Source organism: Podarcis bocagei (genome assembly GCF_964188305.1).
Source record: "Podarcis bocagei genome assembly, chromosome: 14".
Taxonomy (NCBI): Eukaryota; Metazoa; Chordata; class Lepidosauria; order Squamata; family Lacertidae; genus Podarcis; species Podarcis bocagei.
In genome coordinates this window covers 33825733-33848429 of record NC_138139.1, presented here as the reverse complement: position 1 = coordinate 33848429, position 22697 = coordinate 33825733, and the positions used below count along the sequence as shown (strand labels likewise).

The window sequence follows — 22697 nt, the reverse complement described above, 5'->3', positions numbered from 1 at the left end:
AGGCCTTCCGCTGTCCCTGAAGAGGCCTGAATAGGTCTGAACTGCACATAGTGTTGCACACGCATGAGGCTCCCAACATGTACATGGGAACCGAGAGGGAACTTTCTTCCTTTTCTTCTTTTTTAAAAAAGAGCAGGGAAATAAGAGTGCCTCTTGAAAAGAAATACAGAACAAAAGAAAAGCACCCCAGAAATACCAGTTTTCAAATCCATGGCCAGGGGCACAGAGATGTGATAAAGAAGTCAAGCCCTTCACATGGCATAAATCATATGTGGGTGGGAGAATATCAAAAGAAAAGGAGGTGCTCAGAAAATATACCACATAAATAATGGTGCAAACCAGTGATGCAGAAATGGAGAACATCTGGCCAATGCAGCCCACAATGCAGTTTACCCCAAATGGCATCCGCTTGTCATATGTGACATCTGGAATGGGGTTGGGAAAGCTGCTTTCCGCAGGGATTGACTGTGCAACTGAGTTCCATGCTTGATGTCTGGAAACCCCCAGCACAGGGCTCAAAAAGTCCCTTTGCACTGCGGTTCCCAGGCACCTAGTCCACTGCCATAAGATGGCTGGCAGCTGTACTGCACCACTCGATTGTCAAAACTGGCTCACAGAGGTGGGGACCAAAAAGGATCTGGCTCCTGGGGTGAAAAAAAGGCTCCCCACCACTCCTGCTGTAAGACTTGGGCAGCGGAAAGCATTCCATATGCCGCTCCCACCCCAAAACCATTGAACTATCAAGGCAGAGAGAAGGCAAGACAGAAGGAAGTCCCTTTTGATGTGTGCTGGCAGGAAAGTGGTACTGAGAAAAGGAATTACGAGTTGATAGTGCCAGGTGCATAAACTAGTGTGGGAGTGCCTCCTCTGATCCAGATGTTTAGGGGAGAAAGAGAGCTGTAGAGGGGCACCCCTGCAGGGCTGGCCAGTTTGTGGAAATGGGGACAGAAGCCCAGAGAGTGGAGGGCAGCTTGGGCATCCTCTCAAACTGGGAAGCAGGTCTACTAGTTGATGCTGTCTGTGAGTGCTGCCTGGCACAGCATCAGCAATCAGCTGTCATTCCTGTATTGCAGGGGGCTGTAATAGATGACCCCTGGTGTCCCTTCCAACTGTACAATTCTATGAGCCACCATGGAAATGTGTTTAGAGGGCAAAGAAAGCAGGTAGAATCAGTGGAAATTGCACCACAACTGGATTAAGTTCTCAGTATGAATGTGGTTAACTGACCAGTGTTCCCACCGAGTGTCTGGAATTTACCCAAGTGCAGTTTGAACTATTTGGCTGCAGAGGTTTGACAGTCCTCTATGAATTTCACCACCGCACCTTTTTGTGCTACAGACACAGCTCTGCATAGTCATTTTATTGCCTATCAGTATGAACCCAGATACAGCAATGCCTCTGGAGCAGTGCCTTTCGTTTTGAGGATTAGATAACTGATGCTGCTCAAAAGTTCAAATATGATGAATGGATGACACTTACCCTTATCCCTAAATTAAGGCCAGATTTCAAATGTGGATTAACTGGCAAAATAAAAATAGAAGATTCTGTCTAAGCAAAATCTTCAGAAAACTTGCAAGGAGAGTGGAAATCTTCTTCAACGTCCAGGCCATCACTCACTGAAGTAAAATTTTATAGAAAATTTTTATTCAACATACAACATTTTTTTCCAGCAAAAAAAGAAAAAAAAGGCAATATACAGGAAGAATTGTTGCACACCGCAGCTACAGAAACAAAATAAAATATTGGCAGGAGGGAATGGAGGAGGGGGGAAGAAGAGAAATAATGAGAAATAATGTTGGGCGGGGGAGTGTAAATTGCTGCTTCTATATTTTTACTGCACTCAAAAACTTAGGAGAGACACATGGGGCTGCTTGTAGCTCCAAACTAAAATGGAAAAGCAGTCTGGGGATTGAAATAAAACTACACACAATGAATATTGACATCTGTGAAATTCACTTGCAGACTCACCCTGCCCCCCAGCCCCCCCCCAAAGGAACCCCAAATGTTAAATTGTACATGTTCCTCTGTTAAATATACAATTTGTTTTCTTCCCCCTCCCAAGCCCCACCCCCACATTTTTTACAAAGTCAACAGCTTACTAAATGCTAGTGAACATGCCCTCAGTGCTAAAAGGCTATTTTGTTTTGTCTTCCTATGTCTTCCCAGATTAACTAAATTAATTATAAAACAGATGCCTTTTCCTTCTTCAAATTCTCTGGGAAGTTGGTACTATGCTTGTAAATCTCACTGCAACCAAGGGATTTTACTCTCAAACCGTTTCTAAAGGGATACAAATACACTGCACCTCCTTTGGGGGGGGGGGTTCCCCAACTTCTTCCTTGGCAAAAGGTGATGTGAGAAAAACAAATTTGACTCAAAATCCATTTATTTATAATAATAATAATATTATAATAATAAAAAGAGAAATTCTAGGCTGACTGAAGAGACAAAATCTCCCCCCCCCCTCGAATAAGTGCCAACAGTGTACACAATGAAGTAGAGATTGCTATTTATTGATGATGTGAGTTTCTCTTTGCATTTACAAATGCACAAAAATGTCATTTAAAGTATATAACTGAAGGAAATAAATTGGGCGTGAGCCTAACCATAGCGCCAACTAGCTGCAGTGATGGCAGGTACCACGCATTTGGGAAGTGGGGGAGGAAGGAGGGGAGGGCCAGGGAGGGGGAGGTCAGCCAGAAAAGGCTGTCCAGTTAACGTACTACAGACAATATTTCGCCAATGTCAACTGCTCTAACTCAACCCTTTCCTTCGTATGCTGACAATCTCGCTTTGTTTACATTTCCCATAAAAACTCTCATTGGCACCCAAGCTTTTATAAAACACCTTCATTTTTGCTCAAAAAGAAAAAAAAAAGAAAGGGCAGTCAATAATAGATACAGAGAAGCCAAACTGAACAGCCTCAAAATAAAATTAATAAATCAGCAGCAAATCCTCTTGCTGGAGACTTCCGATCGAGTGCACGTGTACCAAAAGTCCTACAGTTGTTAAAAAGGTGCGCACACACACACACGCACACACACGCACGCACACACACACATTGTTGCCCCTTTTGCCTCGAACAAACTGGAGAGGGTAAGTCAGTTATGGATTTTAATAGCTTTTTCAAGGTACGTGTAGCGACTTCTCTTTGGGGCTTTGTTGAAATGGTCAAGCCCTAGCCATGGCCTGGGATGAGACATGTTGCCTGGAAGGGAAGAAGAACAAAGAAGAAAGAAGCGAGAAAGAGGGAGAGGGAGAGACAGAATGAACACACTTTCAGAATGTTTTGTACAAAATTTAGAATGTCAAGAACTGAGGGTGGCATTCAGTGACGTGGTTCTGTCAGTGCAAAATAACTTCCCCTCCCTGTCCTCTCTCCCTGTGCGTGTCCTCCCTGATTCAGCTCTGCCAGCAATGGGGGAACCCCCAGAACAGATTTAGGGGGCCCATGGGAAGAAGAAAGAGAGAGGAAGTTCTCTTGCACAGCCAAGTCTTAGCTCTAATGGAACGACTTCATTGGATGCTGCACTGAGTAAAGTTGTCACTCTAACACAGGCTTCTATGACAAAACGTATTCAAATATACGGAGCTGGTGGGCTGTGTTTACCTTGGAGGGCAAGACATTGAGCAGGCCAGAGAATAAACGCCACACATGGAAGTCTGCCCCATTGATCTTCAAGGAGCCAAAAAAAACCATAAGCCCCTCCTAGAAGCAAAGTAAATAAATGGACACTCACCAGGTTGGGGCTCAAAATCTTTCAAGTTCACTTCATATTCATCTTCATTTAGATACTGGTGTCGACCCATCATTACAATGGCAAACTTAAACTTCAGAAAGAACAAATAAATAAATAAATAAAAACGTCAGAGCTCAAATGCTAATTTCTCAAGGAGTATTGTTAAGAAAATTATTTTCGTAGACTTCAAAGCCTCCCAGTCTTGTGCTTGCATTTCCTTGGCTCTCATCTCTCAACCCAGTCTCCCTTGGAAGGTGGTGGACTCTCTTTCCTTGGAGGTTTTTAAGCAGAGGTTGGTGGCCCTCAGTCAGGGATGCTTCAGCGGAGATTCCTGCATTGCAGGGAGTTGGACTAGATGACCCTTGGGTCCCTTTGAAATCTATGATTCTAACCCACAGCATGGAAACAGGCCAAAGTTAGCGTTCTCATTGAGTTGTTTACTATCAGCACCAGCCCCATACCATAGACAAGTGCCAATTCCTAAGGTGGGCAACCTGGTGACCTCCACTGGCCATGCTGGCAGCTGGGGCTGACAGCAGCTGGAATCCAACAACATCTGGAGGGCACAGGGGGTTCAGCTGTGGTGGGCTTCTTGCCTTTCCCATTGCCAGGACAGTAAGATTTGATCGCCTATTACATTACAAGCAGGATCCCACTATTCTAGCACCAGTGGAGATGGCCCCCTGGCACAGTGGTGCTGTTGCCCCTCCTTGTGCCACCGTGACTGAAGTGGCTGTCAACTGACCCACCCTTTACCATACCTCGCAGTGCCAATGCGATTCCTAGGGGAGCCCAGTGGCTGCTTGGATCGAGGCATTCACTATCTTTAATGTCCCATAATACAATGTCGTGGAGCGCCCTCAGCAGAATTATGGGGAATTAAGATAGAGGTGATACAGGCCTGATGGGAAGCGTTTGGTGGGGTTAATTTCAGAGGGGGCTCGCTCAGTGGTTCTCACCATCTGTGGAGCGACTGGCAGGGGGTGGGGAGGCCGGGCTCTACCAGCTATTGATATATGCAAGATATAATAATGATGATGATGATAATACTACAGTCATACGTTGGAAGTCGAATGGAATCCGTTCCAGAATTCCGTTTGATTTCCAAAATGTTTCGAAACCAAACTCAGCTTCTGATTGGCTGCAGGAAGCTCCTGCAGCCAATTGGAAGCCCTGTTGGACGTTTGGCTTCCAAAAATAGTTCGCAAACTGGAACACTCACTTCCGGGTTTGCGGTGTTTGGGAGCCAAAATGTTTGAGAACTAAGCTGTTCGAAAACCAAGGTACAACTGTAGTAGTAGTAATAATACAGTGGTATCTCGGGTTAAGGACTTAATTCGTTCCGCTGGTCTGTTCTTAACCTGAAACACCACTTTAGCTAATGGGGTCTCCCGCTGCTGCTGCACCACCACTGCACAATTTCTGTTCTCATCCTGAAGCAAAGTTCTTAACCCGAGGTACTATTTCTGGGTTAGCGGAGTCTGTAACCTGAAGCGTATGTAACCTGAAGCGTATGTAACCCGAGGTACCACAGTAGTAGTAGTAGTAGTAGTAATAATAATAATAATAATAATAATAATAATACCCTGCCCATCTAATAATAATAATACCCTGCCCATCTGGCTAGGTTTCCCCAGTCACTCTGGGTGGCTTCCAGCACAATATAAAAACATAATAAAATGTCAAACATTAACAACTTCCACAAAGGTGGTTCCGATACACAGATGCTGATGCCAGACCGAGCAGGACTTCCTAAAATACCACCCTCAAATCGCAGAGCATAAAAATATGCAGAGAGCGACTTCCTGTGTGGGGACGCAGTGGGAAGAGGAGCACTTGCAGAATTATAAGAGACATTCATGTTGGCAGGGCTAACATGTTGGCAGGGCTAAAAGATGCAGGTCCTTTCAGAAGCTATGCTATGCTGAGCAAAATCTTCCTGAGTGATCTGCTGAGGCAATACCTTTTCAAATTCCTTCTCCTGGATGTCCAGCACTGTCTGAATCCTCTTCATCACCTCTCGAAAGTGTTCACCCTAGGCAGAAAAGCACAACCCCAGCCGTGCAAAAAAATTAATGCCAACCAAAGTTCTGAAACCTATGTGGCTAAAGATGCCACTGAACATGTAGTAAAATGTACTTGGCCAAACTTGGGTATCAGCGAACCTCTAAATAATTTAAAAAAAGGAACTAGACCAATTTATGCAAGGCCACCCAAATCACAGAAGCTGAATAAAATATGCATACAAGAAACAATGACCGCAGGTGACTATTGCTACTCCTGGATAATCCAGGATTTAATGCAACAAACTTTCCCTTCTAGCAACACCAGTCTTCTCCAATGTGGTGCCCTGCAGCAAACCAGGATGGCACAACATTGGTGAAGGCTACCACCTGCGTTGCAATAGTACATAGTTAAGAGAAACAGGACTCTCACCTGGTGTATCCTTAGCAAGAAAGGAGTGCCAAACGTCCCAAAAACCTCTTTCTGGAAATGAGCCACTGTGATGAGCATCTCATTCTCCTTATCTAGATCTACCTGGTCCAGGGGGATTTCCTGCATTCAAAGACAGCAGCACACATTTCGCATCAGGCAGATGTACCACCAGAAGCAAAACCACCACAGGCAGAAACACCACCAATGGAAACTGAGTTTTTTTAAAAATGAAACTCATGAAATAATGAAAGCCACAGCAGCAGCACAACTTCTTCAATATTCTCTTTGTGATGAGATGAATTGGGCCCTGATAAGGAGACTTCCTGGTTCCTCTTCATTGGGGTGGGAATAAGTAAGCCCCACCCACCCACCTGCAACTTAGCTGGGGAAGGTTGCTGCAAATGCTAATGAGGTAGAATGGCCACCATCCATTGTTGCTATTTTATATATTTGTTGTTTTTTTTATTTAGAAAGATTTATAAATTGCTTAACCAAACATGGTGTTAACATAATGAAATTGGGCACAAAATACAGCTAAAATAAAAAAAATAAACACACACATACACACACACACAGAGAGAGAGAGAGAGAGAGAGAGAGAGAGAGAGAGAGAGAATGGAACAGAAACTTTAAAATGGATATAGTTAACTAGAATCCTGCTCTAGACACATTATGTCTGCCAATAACCTCAATAACTAAAACTTGGAGCTGTTAACTATGACAGTTCAAATATTCACATTTCATACCACACCACACTGACCTCTATTCGAAACGTTCGACTTGTTGCTGGTGATAAACACTCTAACAATTCATCTTCCTGATGGACACCAATTATTTTGTAACTTACAATTTCTAGCAGCCTTAACAAAGGAAGAGAAACAGATTAAGTAAAAACACTAAGTATTAGGGTTAATGGTCTATATAAACCAACAGTGTCATGGGGCAAATTTCCTTTTGCACTGACTGGGTTTGTGCAAAAGCAGCTCCCAGCAGATGGTACCCAATGTCTTAAGTGGAGCAGACATCGAGTTCTGCTGAGCTAATTATTTGGCCCTCCAGATGTTGCTAAACAACATCTCCCATCAACCCCTGCCAGCTTCGGTCTCAAGACCGATGGGAGTCCAACAACATATGGAGGACCAAGAGTTTCCCACTTCTTTAGGGAGTTTTGGTTAATGTCTGATGCTGGAGATACTTTAATTGACACTTGGAATGTTATTAGGTGAACTGTGGAAGAATTCATTCAAGAATATGGGAAAACATTCCAGATTTACAACAAAATAAAGATTCTGTTTTGTAAAGATGTTTAGGTACACCAGTGCTTTTTTCTTAAAAAAAATGTTTAGGAGTAGTCTCATTTCCCTACTCATATTGAAATAACGTCCCTCAATGAGGCCAAACTTAGATTCACAAAATGTTTAGGGGTATGTGTACCCCTGCAACCCCCCCCCCCCCCGAAAAAAAGCACTGAGGTACACACATAAGCCTTACTTACGTGTACAGCAGTCACAAAGGGAAAAGGGATTATGGCTGGCCTTCTCACCCAGCCCACACATTGCAACCCTGTGCTGTTCCTGCCCTCCCCTCGTCCAAAGAACTCCCTTTATGCACAAGCAGGGAACTGGTGTCCAGGGCAGGACTAGTGCAGTGATCTGTTTGGAGCAGGCTGAGAAGTGTAGCTTCTTTATGGAACTACCTTCATGAGAGTGACACGCAATAAGGGCTACCCACACTGCCCTCTCAAAAAGTGATATGAAAGTAAATGAACAAACACTTGCCTTAATTTCCCTGAACCTCTCTCAGCAAGTTCTACAGCTTTTTTACATTCGTCTAATAAGTCCCGTACACACCCATGCTTGTCTGGATATAGTGTTATTTCCTAAACAAACAATAAAGGTCGGGGGGGGGGGGAGGAGAGAAGGGAATCAGTAAAGAAATAAAATGCTATGGGAAACACGAGGAAATGAAGCATAGAATATAAAAAGTTCTTGTTGCTACAGGCAAGGGCCGAGACCTGCCCAGGGACTCCCCTGAACCAAAATGAATGAGCACATCTGTTTCCATGACTTTCAACATGGGGCTTGCAACATAGGCAACTTCCCTCCAAAACACGCACAGCTTGTCTATTAATTACACCCTTTATGTGACACACAACTGGACAAATTGGAACCCTGTTGTGCAATTACTCAGGTAGAAGTTCACATAAGGAATCCACAATTTTATGGCACTGAATTTTATGACATGAAAGACCAATACTTTAGACAGAAAAAACTCATTCTCAGTTTTGGAAATATCAAGGCATTGTATTTTTGCATTATGAGAAAAAGGGATGTCAGAACTTGAATTTTGTAACTAACCAATATTTTGCAATCACTGCCTCAGGAAACAATTGTGGGGCAAATTTTAATCTGTGAATGCATTTAAACTAATCCTCCAATCCTACTTCTTTGATTACAGGTTAGGTTCAGTATTTTCAAGGAAAAACAACTTACCTCTTCTCTAAACTGGCTGTTTAACCATATGCACTTAAAACTTCTCCTGTTTTCAAAGTCTGTGATTTTCATTTTAAGCTAGGGAGGAGAGAGGGGGAAAAGAAATGTTGTCATTATGCAGATGAACCAAAGAATCTTCCTCCATATATTGACAGGAATATCTCCTACCTGCTGATAGTAAAGTTTCTTGGGCTGTCTAGGCTTGAAGAACTGCAGGAGATCTCTTAAAGTTCCATCATAATTATGTCTAAGAGGGTTACCTGGGCCATCTCTATAACTGAACAAGAAAACCAGGAGAGAAGGTTTTTGAAACACAAAGTTAGTTCAGTGCTCACAATCTGTACAGTTGGGTGACACAACTGAGAAAACCCCTACCCTACCCCAGTCACTATCCATTAAACTTTAGATAGCCATAAGGCCCAGAAGAGGGCCTCCAATGAGAAACGAAGGGCTTAGGCAGGCTCATATTCATCTGCAGAGAGTTTCTTGGACCATCATCTTAAGATTGATATATTACTATCAGTGCTGCTACTATAACTTTTACCATATTGACTATAAAACTTGAGGAAGAGTCCTGTTAAACTCAAAAGCTGGATCACTGTTTTGTGTTTTAATTGATGCAATTATGATACTGTGCTTTGTCCCAAGCTTTTAGTCTGTGCAAGGTTCCCTCTCATTATGTTCTTTCTATATATGACAAAACTGGGAGATTTGGGGGAGAGGGCACAGGAGCAGGTTACTCTAGGGCAGCGTTTCCCAAGCTTTTCTCAACCATGGCCCCCTTCTGCACTTTTTTCCTTCCTGTGCCCCACCACCACCACACTACCAGAAAGGGACTGTCCCTGGAAAATAGACACACTTGGAGGGTCTGAAAAAGGCGCATTTCTGTATATATGGGATAATTTTAAAAGGCAAGTGGTCCTCACTGACCTAGTGCAAAATGATCTTGTCATCTGGAGGAGCCCTGGCTCCTTTACCTGGGAGTAAGGCCCACTGAACTCAGTGCAGCTTTCTTCTGAGTAAAAAGGGAACCCTTACCATTAGGTCCAGTCATGGCTGACTTTGGGGTTGTGGCGCTCATCTCACTTTATTGGCTGAGGGAGCTGGCATATAGCTTCCGGGTCATGTGGCCAGCATGACTATGCCGCTTCTGGCGAACCAGAGCAGCGCACGGAAACGTCGTTTACCTTCCCGCCAGAGTGGTACCTATTTATCTACTTGCACCTTGACATGCTTTCGAACTTCTAGGTTGGCAGGAGCAGGGACCAAGCAACGGGAGCTCACCCCGTTGCAGGGATTCGAACCACGATCTTCTGATCAGCAAGTCCTAGGCTCTGTGGTTTAACCCACAGCGCCACCTACGTCCCTTTCTTCTGAGTAGGCACTTAGTTATTTACTAGATGCAAGTCAGCAGTACCAGACAGCTAGGCGCTGGGGTGGATTTCACCCCGTGCCTTGCAGAGCCAAGCAGATGCTGCCGACAGGCCCTGCACCCCTCGGCAGCATCCAAAGGCCCTGATCTGCTAGGCACTGGGGTGGATTGAACCCCGCGCCTTGTAGAGTCACGCCCAGGCTGCCAACTAGCACAGCACTGGCGGCAGCTACAAGAAGTCAAAAACTGGAGCTTCAGCGATTGCCCTTACTCTGGAAACAAACCAGGACAGCTCCAAGAAAATGCATGTGGCAAAAAGAAGCGCTAGACTGCCCTCTAGTGGGTTGCCCCCTTTTCTTCTCACTTCCCTCTGTGGCCCCCCATTTACGTAATTTTCACCTGTGCCCCCCTTTGAATATCCTGGGGGTCCCCGGTTGGGAAACACTGCTCTAAGGAATGGGGCAGAGGCAGTTATGCAGATGTTACCTTTTTGACTCTATTTATCCTGAGGTAGTTATTTTTAGCCTGCTTTTCCCTGCCACAAGTTACCGTATTTTTCGCTCTATAACACGCAGATTTTTGCTCCTAAAAAGGAAGGGGAAATGTCTGTGCGTGTTATGGAGCGAATGTGTGTCCCTGGAGCCGAAAAATGAGGCAAAAATCAAACCGCGCTTCAGGGAGAAGGGAGCTCCGTGAGACAGGAAGCTGCTTTCCTTCATTCTGCCTCAGGGTCTTACTGCCCACCCTGCTCTGTTTCGTTGCTGTGTTTGCTCAAACGGAACAAAGAGCAGGGAAAGCCCCTCCCCTCCAGGCAAGTAGAGAGGAGAGCAGAGCGTCCAAACAAAGAGCAGGGAAAGCCCCTCCCCTCCAGGCAAGTAGAGAGGAGAGCAGAGCGTCGCTCTATCCTCTCCCTGCTCCGGAGGGAACAATGTTTGTGAAGGGAAGAGAGATTACAGGTTCGGCTTAAAATTCTGATTTGACTTCCTGCTTTTTGTTTTTGGAGACACACAGCATTCAAATATGCTTTCTTCCATTTAAAAGGATGAAATCCTTAAACAGTGTTTTGCCTGTAAATTCATGCGATCTGGAAGATTACAGTGTCTGTACCTCTTAAGGGATGGCAAAGCTTAGGTTTCGCTGCTAAATAGTTCTTAATGCAGTTAAAATGCTTTCTTCTGTCATGCTGGTGGGAGGGAGAGAGAGAGAGAGAGAGAGCGCACGCTGGCTGGCTTGGGTGGGTGGATGGGGGGAAACTTTTGCCTTCCTTTCCTCACGTTATAGCCCTCTCCTGCATTCTTAGCCTTCTGTGTTTTTCCTTCCCTCCCCACTTAAAATGTGGTTACAAAGCATGGATCCACATGGATCCTCAGGATCTTTGCATTGGGTCACCCCAAATTCACCATCAGAGCACACAGCATGTCCATGGCTACAGCCTGCCCCCCCAAAATCACACACCCATTGTTGCCTGGGGCTGCAATGGTGCAAAAACGTGGTTACAAAGCATGGATCCACATGGATCCTCAGGATCTTTGCATTGGGTCAGCCAAAATTCACCATCAGAGCACATAGCATGTCCATGGCTACAGCCTGTCCCCCCCCCCAAAAAAAAATCACGCACCCACTGTTGCCTGGGGCTGCAATGGTGCAAAAACGTGGTTACAAAGCATGGATCCACAGGGATTCTCAGGATTTTTGCATTGGGTCACCCCAAATTCACCATCAGATCACATGTCTGTGGCCACAGCATGAAGCACAAAAATGATACGTCCACTGTTTCATTCAGAATATTTTTTCCCTTGTTTTCCTCCTCTAAAAACGATGTGCGTGTTATGGTCAGGTGCGTGTTATAGAGCGAAAAATACGGTAGTTCCCTGTGCCTAGACTTAAGACCTCTCCAATTCTCTCAGACCCAGCACTGACAATGCTTAGGACCTGGGTTCTCATGTGTACATGTTTGTAACCAGGAGGCACATCTTCCACAGGAACTATAACTTAGATTTAGGGCTTTAGTAACTTACCCCAAAGACTACTACAGTCATACCTCGGGTTGAAGTAACTTCAAGTTAAGTATTTTCAGGTTGCGCTCCGCGGCGACCCGGAAGTAACGGAGTACGTTATTTCCGGGTTTCGCCGCTCACGCATGCGCAGACGCTAAAAAACGACATCATGCGCATTCGTGGAAGTGGTGAAACGCGACCTGCGCATGCGCAGACGTGTGTTACATTTACTTCAGGATGCGAACGGGGCTCCGGAACGTATCCTGTTCATATCCAGAGGTACCACTGTACTGTGCTAAAACTGCATAAAAGGCACTACAGCTGAAATATTAATTCAGATGATTGCTTCTTACCCTTGGGACTTGAAAAACTGTAGTAGCATAGGGTCTGTATTCAGCCTTTGGGCGACTGTCTTTGCAACCTAGGAAAATAAATGTTTAAAAAAATCAGAATAGAAAGAAGCCTAGTATTTGGTAAAGGTAAGACAGTGAATTTGAGATTGCACTGGGAACAGTCCACAATGCTTAGGTTTTCTCACTTTTCTCTGAAGGATACTTGCTGCTAATGAGCATTGGAGCCCTTTTAGTACACGACGGGGCTCATGGTTTGCTTTAATTTTAAGTAAGACGAAGTTACCGTACACATGCAGGAGAGAACAAAGTGGAAGAGGTGACTATAACATGTCAAGTTGGAGAAGGGTGGTGCACTGTCAGAATACCCCACCAGGTACACTGAGCTAAATGAAGCAATGGTCTGGCCTGGTTTAAGGCAAGTTTCATATGTCTCATTCCAGAAATATTTTATGTGACTACCACAATCTGGAATAAAGGGGCATTATTTTCAAAGACGTTCGCCAATCTGATGGTTTTGCACCTAATTTCATTGATGGAAATGTAAGGGAGTATATTTAATACAGGAAACCCGCAACTTACGCACATTTCACTTATGCACATTCAGCTTTATGCACTCGGCAAAAAAAAAAAAAAAGTGTGTGTGTGTGTGTGTGTGTATGGCAGAAAAGAGGCAGAAAGGAGACAGGCGTCCAGGAAAAAAGGCTTTGGCAATCCCACCTACTAGGGAACCCAATGTTTTTTGACTATACACTGTTTTAGCTTTAGGCAAGTTCCCCAAAGATAACCCCTGTGTAAGTTGAGGGCTTACTGTACCTGAAAATAATTCATTCTGTTGGATAATGTGACAACAAAACCGGGATCATTGGGGATGGTCTTGTCACAGAAGATGACATCAACTCGGTGGTAAAGGTCTCTGAAGTACTCTTTTGCTGTTGGTAGCTCACTGCTATCGTTCTCAGGGTCATCCCTGTTAACAGAAAAGATTGCAGCTGGTTTAACTACACAAAGGTTGTTTAAAAGCTCAGATGACGCAGGAAGTCTTTAAAACCTTGAAGCTTTTTGTGCGGCCTTCAGAAATAATCCAAAGCAGCTGCATAGATCTGTGCTATCTGTGCTGCATAAAGAGAGTTTCTAAACAAAGCACAGACAGGTCTAGATCAGTGGTACCCAGACTTTTTGGGCCATTCCCCAGCCCAGTGTCCCCTACCCTATAAAAAAGCATTATTCAGAATAGCTGTTTGCACAACCCACTAAGGAAGATAATAACACAATAAAATTCAAACCCATAACAATGAATGGCACATTTATTAAAAATCCAGTTTGAAACTATTTAACAAAATTTATGAACTTGATACAGAGATGATATTGCATGAAAAGCATCTTTACACAGTCTTACTAATGAAAACATAAGTGTGAAGAAAATTAGCTTAAAATATTTATATATAACCTCTTACCAAATATGCACAAACCTCCACCTACTGTAACTAATTTATAGGAAAATCAATAGCTATTGCCAATAATTGGCCATCTTGTGACTTGTGACAACTCAGAATAATAAATGCAAACAAACAAACAAACATGACCAAAGGAAATCATTTTGAAAGTGATTAAGAGCAGCAAGTTTAAACATGAAGCAAGGAAGCTGTTTGCTCTAGGCTCTAGACTGGTCCATCATAAATAATCAATCCACACACTTGGAGGGGCCCAACTTTAACACCCCCTGCTGCCCCCCATGACTCTTAGTGCCCCCCTCAGGTAATCCCACCGCCTGCCTGGGGAAAGACCTGCCCACTTTGGGAACCACTGATCTATATGAACATACATGAGCCTATTCCTTTAGGAAACAGAGGGTTGACACAGTGCTCCCTCCAAATCAACCATTTATGGTGAAAATTACATCATCTATGTGGCAAATGAAAACAGAGTCTTTGTAGGTTCAAACCAGCATTGGGAACCTTATGTCAAGGATTGCATTCCACAAACCAGGGTGAGTGAGGCCAGAATCAGAAGTGGGCAGTACTGGAGCTGATGGTGAGCCACATATTTTCCTTTTTTGCTACCTGTTTCTCTCCCCACTTTATTTGCTGCTCCAGAGAAGCGGACATGGAGCAATGGATCCAAACTACAAGAAAGAAGATTCCACCTAAACATTAGGAAGAACATCCTGACAGTAAGAGCTGTTCGACAGTGGAATTTGCTGCCAAGGAGTGTGGTGGAGTCTCCTTCTTTGGAGGTCTTTAAGCAGAGGCTTGACAACCATATGTCAGGAGTGCTCTGATGGTGTTTCCTGCTTGGCAGGGGGTTGGACTCGATGGCCCTTGTAGTCTATTCCAACTCTATGATTCTATGATTCTCTTCCATCTTTCTTCCAGCTGCCCCCAAACCCGCCAAAGCCACGCTCCCCTGCCCTGAACACAACAATAATCAAATTTGCCTGGGAGATTTCTCCACTTTAGCCTAACTAGGACAGGTGGGTGCAGGGACAAGGAGGGGTTGATAGTTCCTGACCACTGGTTCAAGCTATCAAGCAGACTTCTATACCAATTCTATTTTTTAAAAAGCACTGCAAAGCTTGTGTGGTGAATGATTGTAGTAAGCCTCAGTGATAACCTACTTTTGAAACACAATGATGTCACCATCCATGAGTTCATCAAGAGCTTTGTCTAGGGAAACATCATAGTCCTGAATTCTCTCCGTTAAATTCGGCTTAACTTCCTGAGACAAAAAGGAAAGAGATATCACAAGACAGTTATCATCAAGGAGGAACAAATTTCCTTCCAATCCAAAATTAATGTTGTGTTGTTTCCATTCATACATACACAGTGCACTGTGACAGCAGCCACAAGGGGAGGTATCAATAGTACACACACCAAACACTCCAAAGACAAAATGCAGACAATGACATCTCAGCTTCATAAGCCAAAACATGAACCATCATTCTGATTACACACAGCCCTTTTACACAAGAAAAGAAGCAAACCAGGAAGGTTCATTAATTTCAATGGGTCTACTCTGAGCAGTAGGCAGGATTCACCTAATGATGTTTATAATAGAGCAACACTGGATTCCACAAAGTATTTTTAAGCTGGGTGAAATTTATTATTCAAATGGTATTTTTAAAGGGGGGGTATAATCACATTATTGACACCAGGGAACAATTTTGTAAAGTCTGAAACTGTAGTTTTTGTTAGATGTGAGCTTTTCATTTTAAAGAAAGTAATTTTACAGAAATTCCAATTTTTCAAGAAATTCCTTAGTTCAGGTTGCATTGTGTCTATCTTGCAATCATGGAATTTTGAGACTCCTTTGTTGTAATGATACACAGTACTTCAGCAAAAGTTTCTAAACAAACAACCATAACATTGTGACCTAGCTTAAGGAATAGTAAGTGATCCAAACCTCATAGAGGATAAGATTAGATTCTTGGGGAAATCCTGCTCTTTCACACATAACCGGCAGCAAGTCACCTTTAAGGAAAAGAAAAGAAAGAGTATTTACCATTTACTACTCCAAATTTGGGAGGGGACAGACATTTCTTACAACATCCTGCTTTTTAAACATTCCATCTTCAAGTTTATAACACAACAAAGATAAAATGATGAAGCTACTCAGCCAGCTGAGTTCAGGTAGGCTGTAGCACTAACATATGCAGTTTCACAGCATTTTACAACTATAACCTTGCGGACTTACGTATTTTGCAGGATATAGGTGTGTAGATATGTCCACAATAATTCAAACTCCGTGTCTTTGGATCATACATCTTCAGGAACAGCATTACGTCATCTACAAGTTGAGAAACAAAAGTTTGTAGCAGAAGAAAGCCTCCATTTGAGGACAAGTTACTATTGTGCAGGTTAAGGAACACTTTCTTTAAATCAAGAAGAGGGGAAATGGTATGGATACTTCGTTATCCAATGAAGTAGTTCCATTAGCACAGGGGTGGACAACCTCTAGCCCAAGGGCCAAATATGGTCCTTCAGGCCCCACCCCTCACTGGTTTTACTTTTCAGCCAAAATGGTTTGCCCAGTTGGAATGAGTCCTTAAACTCTGATAATACCATTTTTCTCTGAATGGACGATAAGAGAGCGGTGTGTACCTGCAGAAATGAACCTACTGTACACAAAGGTAAAATTTACATTCACTCTTCCACCCAGGTACACCAGGCCCATTGGCAGACCAATTCTGCGTTACAAAGACGTCTGCAAATATGACATGAAGGCTGGCAATATCTACCCTGCCGTGTGGGAATCCCTTGGAGATGACTGCAGACAGTGCCTGGAGACAGACAGACAGTTCGTGCATCCGTACCAGTGACCACAGGAGGAATGACCACTAGGAGGAGAGCAGAGAGAAGAAACGCCATGGTACTTCTGCAGCAGCACAACCGGACACCTTCACATGCCCCAGCTGCAACAAAACATGTCTCTCCCATATCAGTGTCTACAGCCACAGCAGGCGCTGTAACCTTCCAACAGTTTGACTTCACACCCCAAAGGTGCACTCCTCCGTTGTCTCCAGAAACAGGCACATGCCAACCATGGCCCTCAGAAGGTTGTCCAGAAGGGAATGTGGTCCTCAGACTGAAAAAAAGGTTCCACATCCTTGCCTTAGTGCAACAGAACTATTCCCTTTCCTCTCCCCATGCCCTACCAAATCTGTTCTAGAGGGTTGGGGAGAACCACAAAACAGATTTAGAAAGGGGCACAGGATGATGAGAGGGTTGGGAGGATGGGCAGTTCTGTTGCACAGCCAGAAGTCCTTGAGATAATAGAACTACTTCATTGAACACTATCCTAAGTATTAAAGAGTTTTTATTATCAGGCTCTTATCTACCTAAAGGGATTTGCAAATTTGCAGTCTGTGCTGTAATTTCAAAGTGACAGTTATTTATTCACTCTCAGAACAACTTTGTGTCACCTGAAAACTTGTACACTCCACTTCCAAGCATTTTTTTTTTTACAAAAGTCTTAAGCTTCTGTACATTCCAATGGCTGGGATCCAAATGGCCTGGATATACCTAGTGGAATTTTTGACTTCTTCACCTTGAATGGAAGATTCCCAGAGCACAATGGACACTACATGCAAAACTTCCCTCGGGTTTAAAAGAAACTTGCCATGTGGTACAGGGAATTGCTATTTTGCGGGGAGAGGGGAGTGATTTTAACGGTGATAACAAATACACAAAAAATAACTTGGATATGTGGGAAGGTAGCCACAAGGATCTTAGGAATCAGGTCAACATCTTAAATGAATGCTTACGGTCTTTGTCAAACTTGGGTAATGTTGCTCCTGTAGCAGCCATTTCTGGATCTACAGTTTCTAGGAATATTGTCCATGGATTTTCATTGTCACTAAGCTCAATCATCTGTGAAGTTAAGGAAAGACACCAGATTGGGGTGGGGAGGGGAGAGGTCACACTGTGAAGAAATGCTTTATTCAGTATATATTTGTTATGGTGGCAACAGGTTGTTTGAAAGTGTGAAATACTGCTGTGGACTACTTAGAGGAGGGGTGAGATAAAAAGATGACAAACATGCCTACATCAGCCCCACAGCTACTTAGAGAAAATAATAATCTCTTTTGGACAAATAGGTTGCCGGAGTCATTGATCAAGGTGCCCTGAAATATAGAGATGTGACAGGACATAACAAGAGCCTGGCTGCTGGATCAGGCCAATGGCCTATCTAGTCTACCACCTTGGTCTCACAGTGGCCAAACAGATACCTATGGGAAGCATGCAATCACACACCCCTTCTCATGCCACACCTCTCTTCCAACTAACATTCCCAGCAACTGGTACAGGGGAATCCCCACTTATGTGGAGGTTCTAGTGATTCCCCTGTTCCGCCCCGGCCCCTTTTTGGCGTTAAAGATGGTGCGTCTGTCAGCAGGAGTCCGTGTGCTGATCACACACAAGTGGGGAGGCCCTGCCTGTATTCACAGGCATATTGCCTCCCACAGTGGAGATAGAACAAAGTCAATGTGGCTAGTAACTTTTAATCTGTGAAGTTATCTAACCCCCTTGTAAAGCTATAGAAGTTGTCGCCATTCACAACATCCATCTAAAGGGGCAGTGATAAAGCATTTTCCTAGTGAAGTACATCTCTACAATGAGATCCATGTTTTGGCTCTGTTTAGATCCTGCTGCATATCCACCTCTACCCTCACCCCTATATCAGAATGCACTGAGGCAAGGATAGGTGTTCTATCATTTCGAAACAAGCCATGCCTTTCTGGCATCTGAACAGCAATCTTGCCAACCTCCAGATGAGACAATTCCTTACATCCCACTTCTACTGAAGTTCTGGAAACGCTGCCCTATTATCAAGAGGCTATGAAATGATTATTAGCTTTCTGGATGACCTGAGTTACAAAAGAATTAAGCATTCAACCAGGACTTCACTGACATGTATTAAGAAAAAGAATCTCTTATTTCACTGGTGCATGTTTTACTGCTCAATGCATAAGTGTTACAACAAAATTTAGAATTAACAGTCCCGCTACCACGGCACACTCACAGTTTTATTGCCATCAGCTTCGTTGTCTAACATGGCTGGCCTTTTTGTCCCATTACTTCGGGCTTGCATTGGCCACAACCGTATTTGATCTTGTGGAAAGCCCTACAAAGGTGATGGTGGGGGGTGACATTTAGAAAGAGGTCAGTCATTACAGAATTACAAACGGTTCCATAAAAAGTAACACAACTGATTGGCTAAGGTCTCTCACAGAAAGCTCACCATTGTTTGAGACAGGTTTTGAACGAATTCTGCTAGTGTTGAATTTTTCAGCACTTTGAACACAGTGTATTTCACTTTTTCTTCATCATACATGTCGTTGCCTTGATGGCCACAGAACTGGTCCTCTGTTACTATCTGAAATTACAAAACATGATTTGTTATTGAAATCGTCAAGCAACTGCAGGAGTTCACAACTGAAGCTTAGCCTCTTTTCTTCAAGGCCTTACCACGCCACAGGATTGAGGAACCTTTTGGCGCTCCAGATGTAGCTCAGCTACAAGTCCTATCGTCCCTTCCTGAGGCTGATGGGAGTTGCAGAGCTGAACGTTTGGAGGGCCAAAGTTTCTCCACACCTGACTTATAGGATCATGGCATGCCCCCGACCCATGTAAATCCCAGTGTGAGGATCCTAGTAGTAGCACAAAAGGACCAGGTTTCCCTATGCCAACATTAATACCCAGTTTGGGTTCCAGCATCACAGCTGTGCTCATGTGTTTTCAATGACTTCTGCTTAGTACAGAAGGCTCAAGCAAGGGGCTCCTACACTGCTCAGTAAGAATATCCTGCAGTCTAACAATCCTATGGCTATATGCGGTGAAGGCCAGCCCACAAAGTGGTTATTTCTTGTAGCAAACATAAGGATTCCCTGCCAAGGCAGTTCTGCTGAAATTTTCAGGCATCCTACAATTGTAACAGTGCAAGCTAGTGTACAAACATCTGCAGTGAAAACTGGGGTACTACTGTGGTTCGAAGCATGAACTGTGACTTAGAGGTTCCTGGCTGACATCTAAGCTCTTATAGGCAAGTCACTCTCTTTCAGCCGCAGCTCCACATACGTAAGATAGAGTAATAATGTTAACTTATATTAATAAAAATTATCACAAGGAATTGAGAGGGAATCTATATACATTGTTTTGGGAACTTGGAAAAAGAGTGTCGTGTACAATTAGCCATTATAAATGGCAAGTACACAAAACAGGTGATGTTCTTGGCCATGCCACAATTTAAACCCAACAACACTGGTCAGTTTGGAGCAGAAGGTGGCATTCATTGCTAGTCCTACTCAGAGCGTACCCACTGAAATTAATGGACAATACTGAGGTTCATTCATTTCAATGGTTCTACTCTTTGAGGATAACTGAGTTGGACACAGTTTCTTATTCATTATAAAGCACTTAATGCCAAAATAGGATTCTAAGTGGTTATCAGCACAAGACACCAGGTAGCTGAGTGCTGGACTTTGACTGGAGATGTTCAGGTTTAAACACCATGAAGCTGACCTTGGGCTGCTTTCGTTCAGACTAACCTAACTCACATCCATATACAGTGGGATACAAATGTGAACATTATCAACAAATACTGCAAAAGGAACTGGTATGTATTTCCAGGCAAAGGATCCTGGGGTGGCAAAGCTTACCTGTACTTGCATGTAGAGGTGGGCTTCTTGCCTCTCCTTTCTCTTTTGAGCCTCTATTCTTTTTTCTTCTTGCAGCCGTTCTACTAGTTGCTGAGGAATATCATGATCAGTGACTGCTTGCAAAACCTCACCTAGAACATATGAAGTGTGACAATTATTGCGCCTTTTCAAATACTGCCATCCAAACAAAAACATCAAGCACAATGAAAACCCTGATTTTTTGATATGTAATATTCATGCAAACACTATCCTTCCTGCACCCCAGCTCAACCAATCATCATTGGTTTGCATGCATACAGACTTGGGAGTTTAACTGTGAATGTCTGCTGAATGTTTTGAAAGACGATCCCTAGTGCTACCCAGAACTGAAGAAAATATACGTACTTAATTTTGACTCCCTGATATAAACCAACATATACGCATTGGTACAGTGCCGTACAGATAGGTCATCATCGTGGCCTCCATAGTTATGCTCAATTGCTTCTTCTTTTGTACATCTAGATACAACGTCATCATCAAATTTACACCACTGTAAAGGAAAACAAACAAACAAACAACATTTAACAGAGTTAAGCATCATATGTATAATCTAACCTAAAATGTCTTTTAAAATTGCATATCTGTCTCCTTGGAAGAACATGATATTGTTTTCGACGCAATATTACAAACTGACAGTACAAAAAATGAACTATTCAAATAGTCATTCAAATTACAAAACTTTCATGAAACCTTAGTCAACCTTAAGTCTTAATTAAGAGAAATCAGCTTATATGTGATGTGGTCCAGTCAAGAGAGCTGGCCTTGCTTCTGTTGGGCAGTAAAGTCTCCTTCCTAGCTTAAGTTTCCTATTTTTAAAACGGTAAATGTTGCATACCTCACAGAACTGGTCAGATGGAAAACCAAAACAGTTAAAGTTTTCTTTAAATGAGAAATATAAGTTAGTGTGCCATCTTACATCAAAAGCCATCAATGTTTTCTCCAAAGAATTAAGCTGCAATTTTCCCCAAACCACCCCTAGAAGCATAGATTTAAGTTGAATTTAATGAAGCAGAAGAGAAATATAACTTGAGATTCTAAAAACACAAATTTAAGTAGCGTTTCTTTCACTGTGGTTCTTCAGCTGATACACAGAATGCTGGTGGGTGATATGAAGTCTAAAAAATGCTAGGCTGGGCTTCCTTTAGCTGACTTGCTGGTACATAAACATGCCTTCAAGATTAACTTCATATCACAACAAGCATAACCCTGGTCCTCCTCTCAGCTTACTGCATTCAAATGCTACCAATGTGAAGTTAGTTATCTTAAAGAGGAAATGGGGGAACTTGTGGCTCCAGATGTAGCTGGACTCCAACTCCTATAAGCTTCAGTTATCAGGGATGATGGGAGTTGGAGTCCAGTTGTATCTGGAGAGAAGTAGGTTCCCCATTCCTGCCCTAAAGCTCCAGATCAATCTTATTTCTATATTAGTCATAGGCCGTATCAGAATACAAAACGCAGCAAGTAGTATTTTCTGGAGAGCAGTAAGTGTGGAAGCAAAATGCTCAGGCATACACAGAGATTTTGCAGTTTCCCACTTTCTTTGACAGTGCACCCTCCCTGCCCAAATATAAGGGGCCCTCCAGAGTAACACGCTATGAGGCAGGAGGGCCCACCAGCAGAAGTAAAGGTGAGCCAACCATGCCATGTATTTGTGGAACTTGACCTGTACATTTTCTCTGGAGTAGACTCTCCTTCTTAGAAGCCTATATTGTAACAAAAACCTTAAGCTAAGGTTTCAAAGTTGCTCTATTAAAGGATTTTCAGCAGGCTTTTGAAAGGATACTACAATATCTTCATAGAGCTATACTTAAAAGGTTGGCTGTTTTTCCATTACTTACTTTTCCATCTCCTTTAGGGTTCAAGTAAACGACATAATGTCCACCATGGTTATCTCCACTGTGAACTAGCACTGCATGAAGTATGTAGTTTGCAGCATCCTTAGGGTCTGTTTTTTGCAAAAATTCATCAAGAGGCAGCTGATCTGGAAATTCAAACCTGTTTTTCATTTTTGAAAAAAAAGTGTTACATGTGGCTATTTTTTATTTTTAAAAAGAACTATTTTTGTGAATGAATGCTGACAAACAACTCTTAGGACAAGAAAAGGTTGGAAAAT

At 43.2% G+C, this 22697-nt stretch overlaps 1 protein-coding gene across 7 annotated transcripts in view; it reads right to left on the bottom strand.

Moving 5' to 3' along the window:
- Window positions 1-1622: 1622 nt before the first annotated feature.
- The window catches only part of USP7 (ubiquitin specific peptidase 7), a 90289-nt gene continuing 69214 nt past the window's right edge, over window positions 1623-22697 (bottom strand). For 5 of the 7 annotated variants that reach the window (XM_081170132.1, XM_081170135.1, XM_081170134.1 and 2 more), the window contains 20 exons: window positions 22423-22579; window positions 20930-21074; window positions 20546-20676; window positions 19129-19263; window positions 18910-19011; window positions 17651-17756; window positions 16625-16723; window positions 16081-16173; window positions 15790-15857; window positions 15005-15105; window positions 13204-13357; window positions 12391-12458; window positions 8837-8945; window positions 8669-8746; window positions 7955-8055; window positions 6937-7036; window positions 6177-6296; window positions 5704-5775; window positions 3741-3831; window positions 1623-3208 (listed from right to left, as the gene is read on the bottom strand). In XM_081170132.1, the coding sequence (XP_081026258.1) occupies window positions 3102-3208; window positions 3741-3831; window positions 5704-5775; window positions 6177-6296; window positions 6937-7036; window positions 7955-8055; window positions 8669-8746; window positions 8837-8945; window positions 12391-12458; window positions 13204-13357; window positions 15005-15105; window positions 15790-15857; window positions 16081-16173; window positions 16625-16723; window positions 17651-17756; window positions 18910-19011; window positions 19129-19263; window positions 20546-20676; window positions 20930-21074; window positions 22423-22579 (2137 nt within the window). In that variant the 3' untranslated portion in view covers window positions 1623-3101. The remainder of the gene's footprint in view (window positions 3209-3740; window positions 3832-5703; window positions 5776-6176; window positions 6297-6936; window positions 7037-7954; window positions 8056-8668; window positions 8747-8836; window positions 8946-12390; window positions 12459-13203; window positions 13358-15004; window positions 15106-15789; window positions 15858-16080; window positions 16174-16624; window positions 16724-17650; window positions 17757-18909; window positions 19012-19128; window positions 19264-20545; window positions 20677-20929; window positions 21075-22422; window positions 22580-22697) is intronic. The other 2 variants (XM_081170133.1, XM_081170138.1) reach the window with 1 other exon arrangement.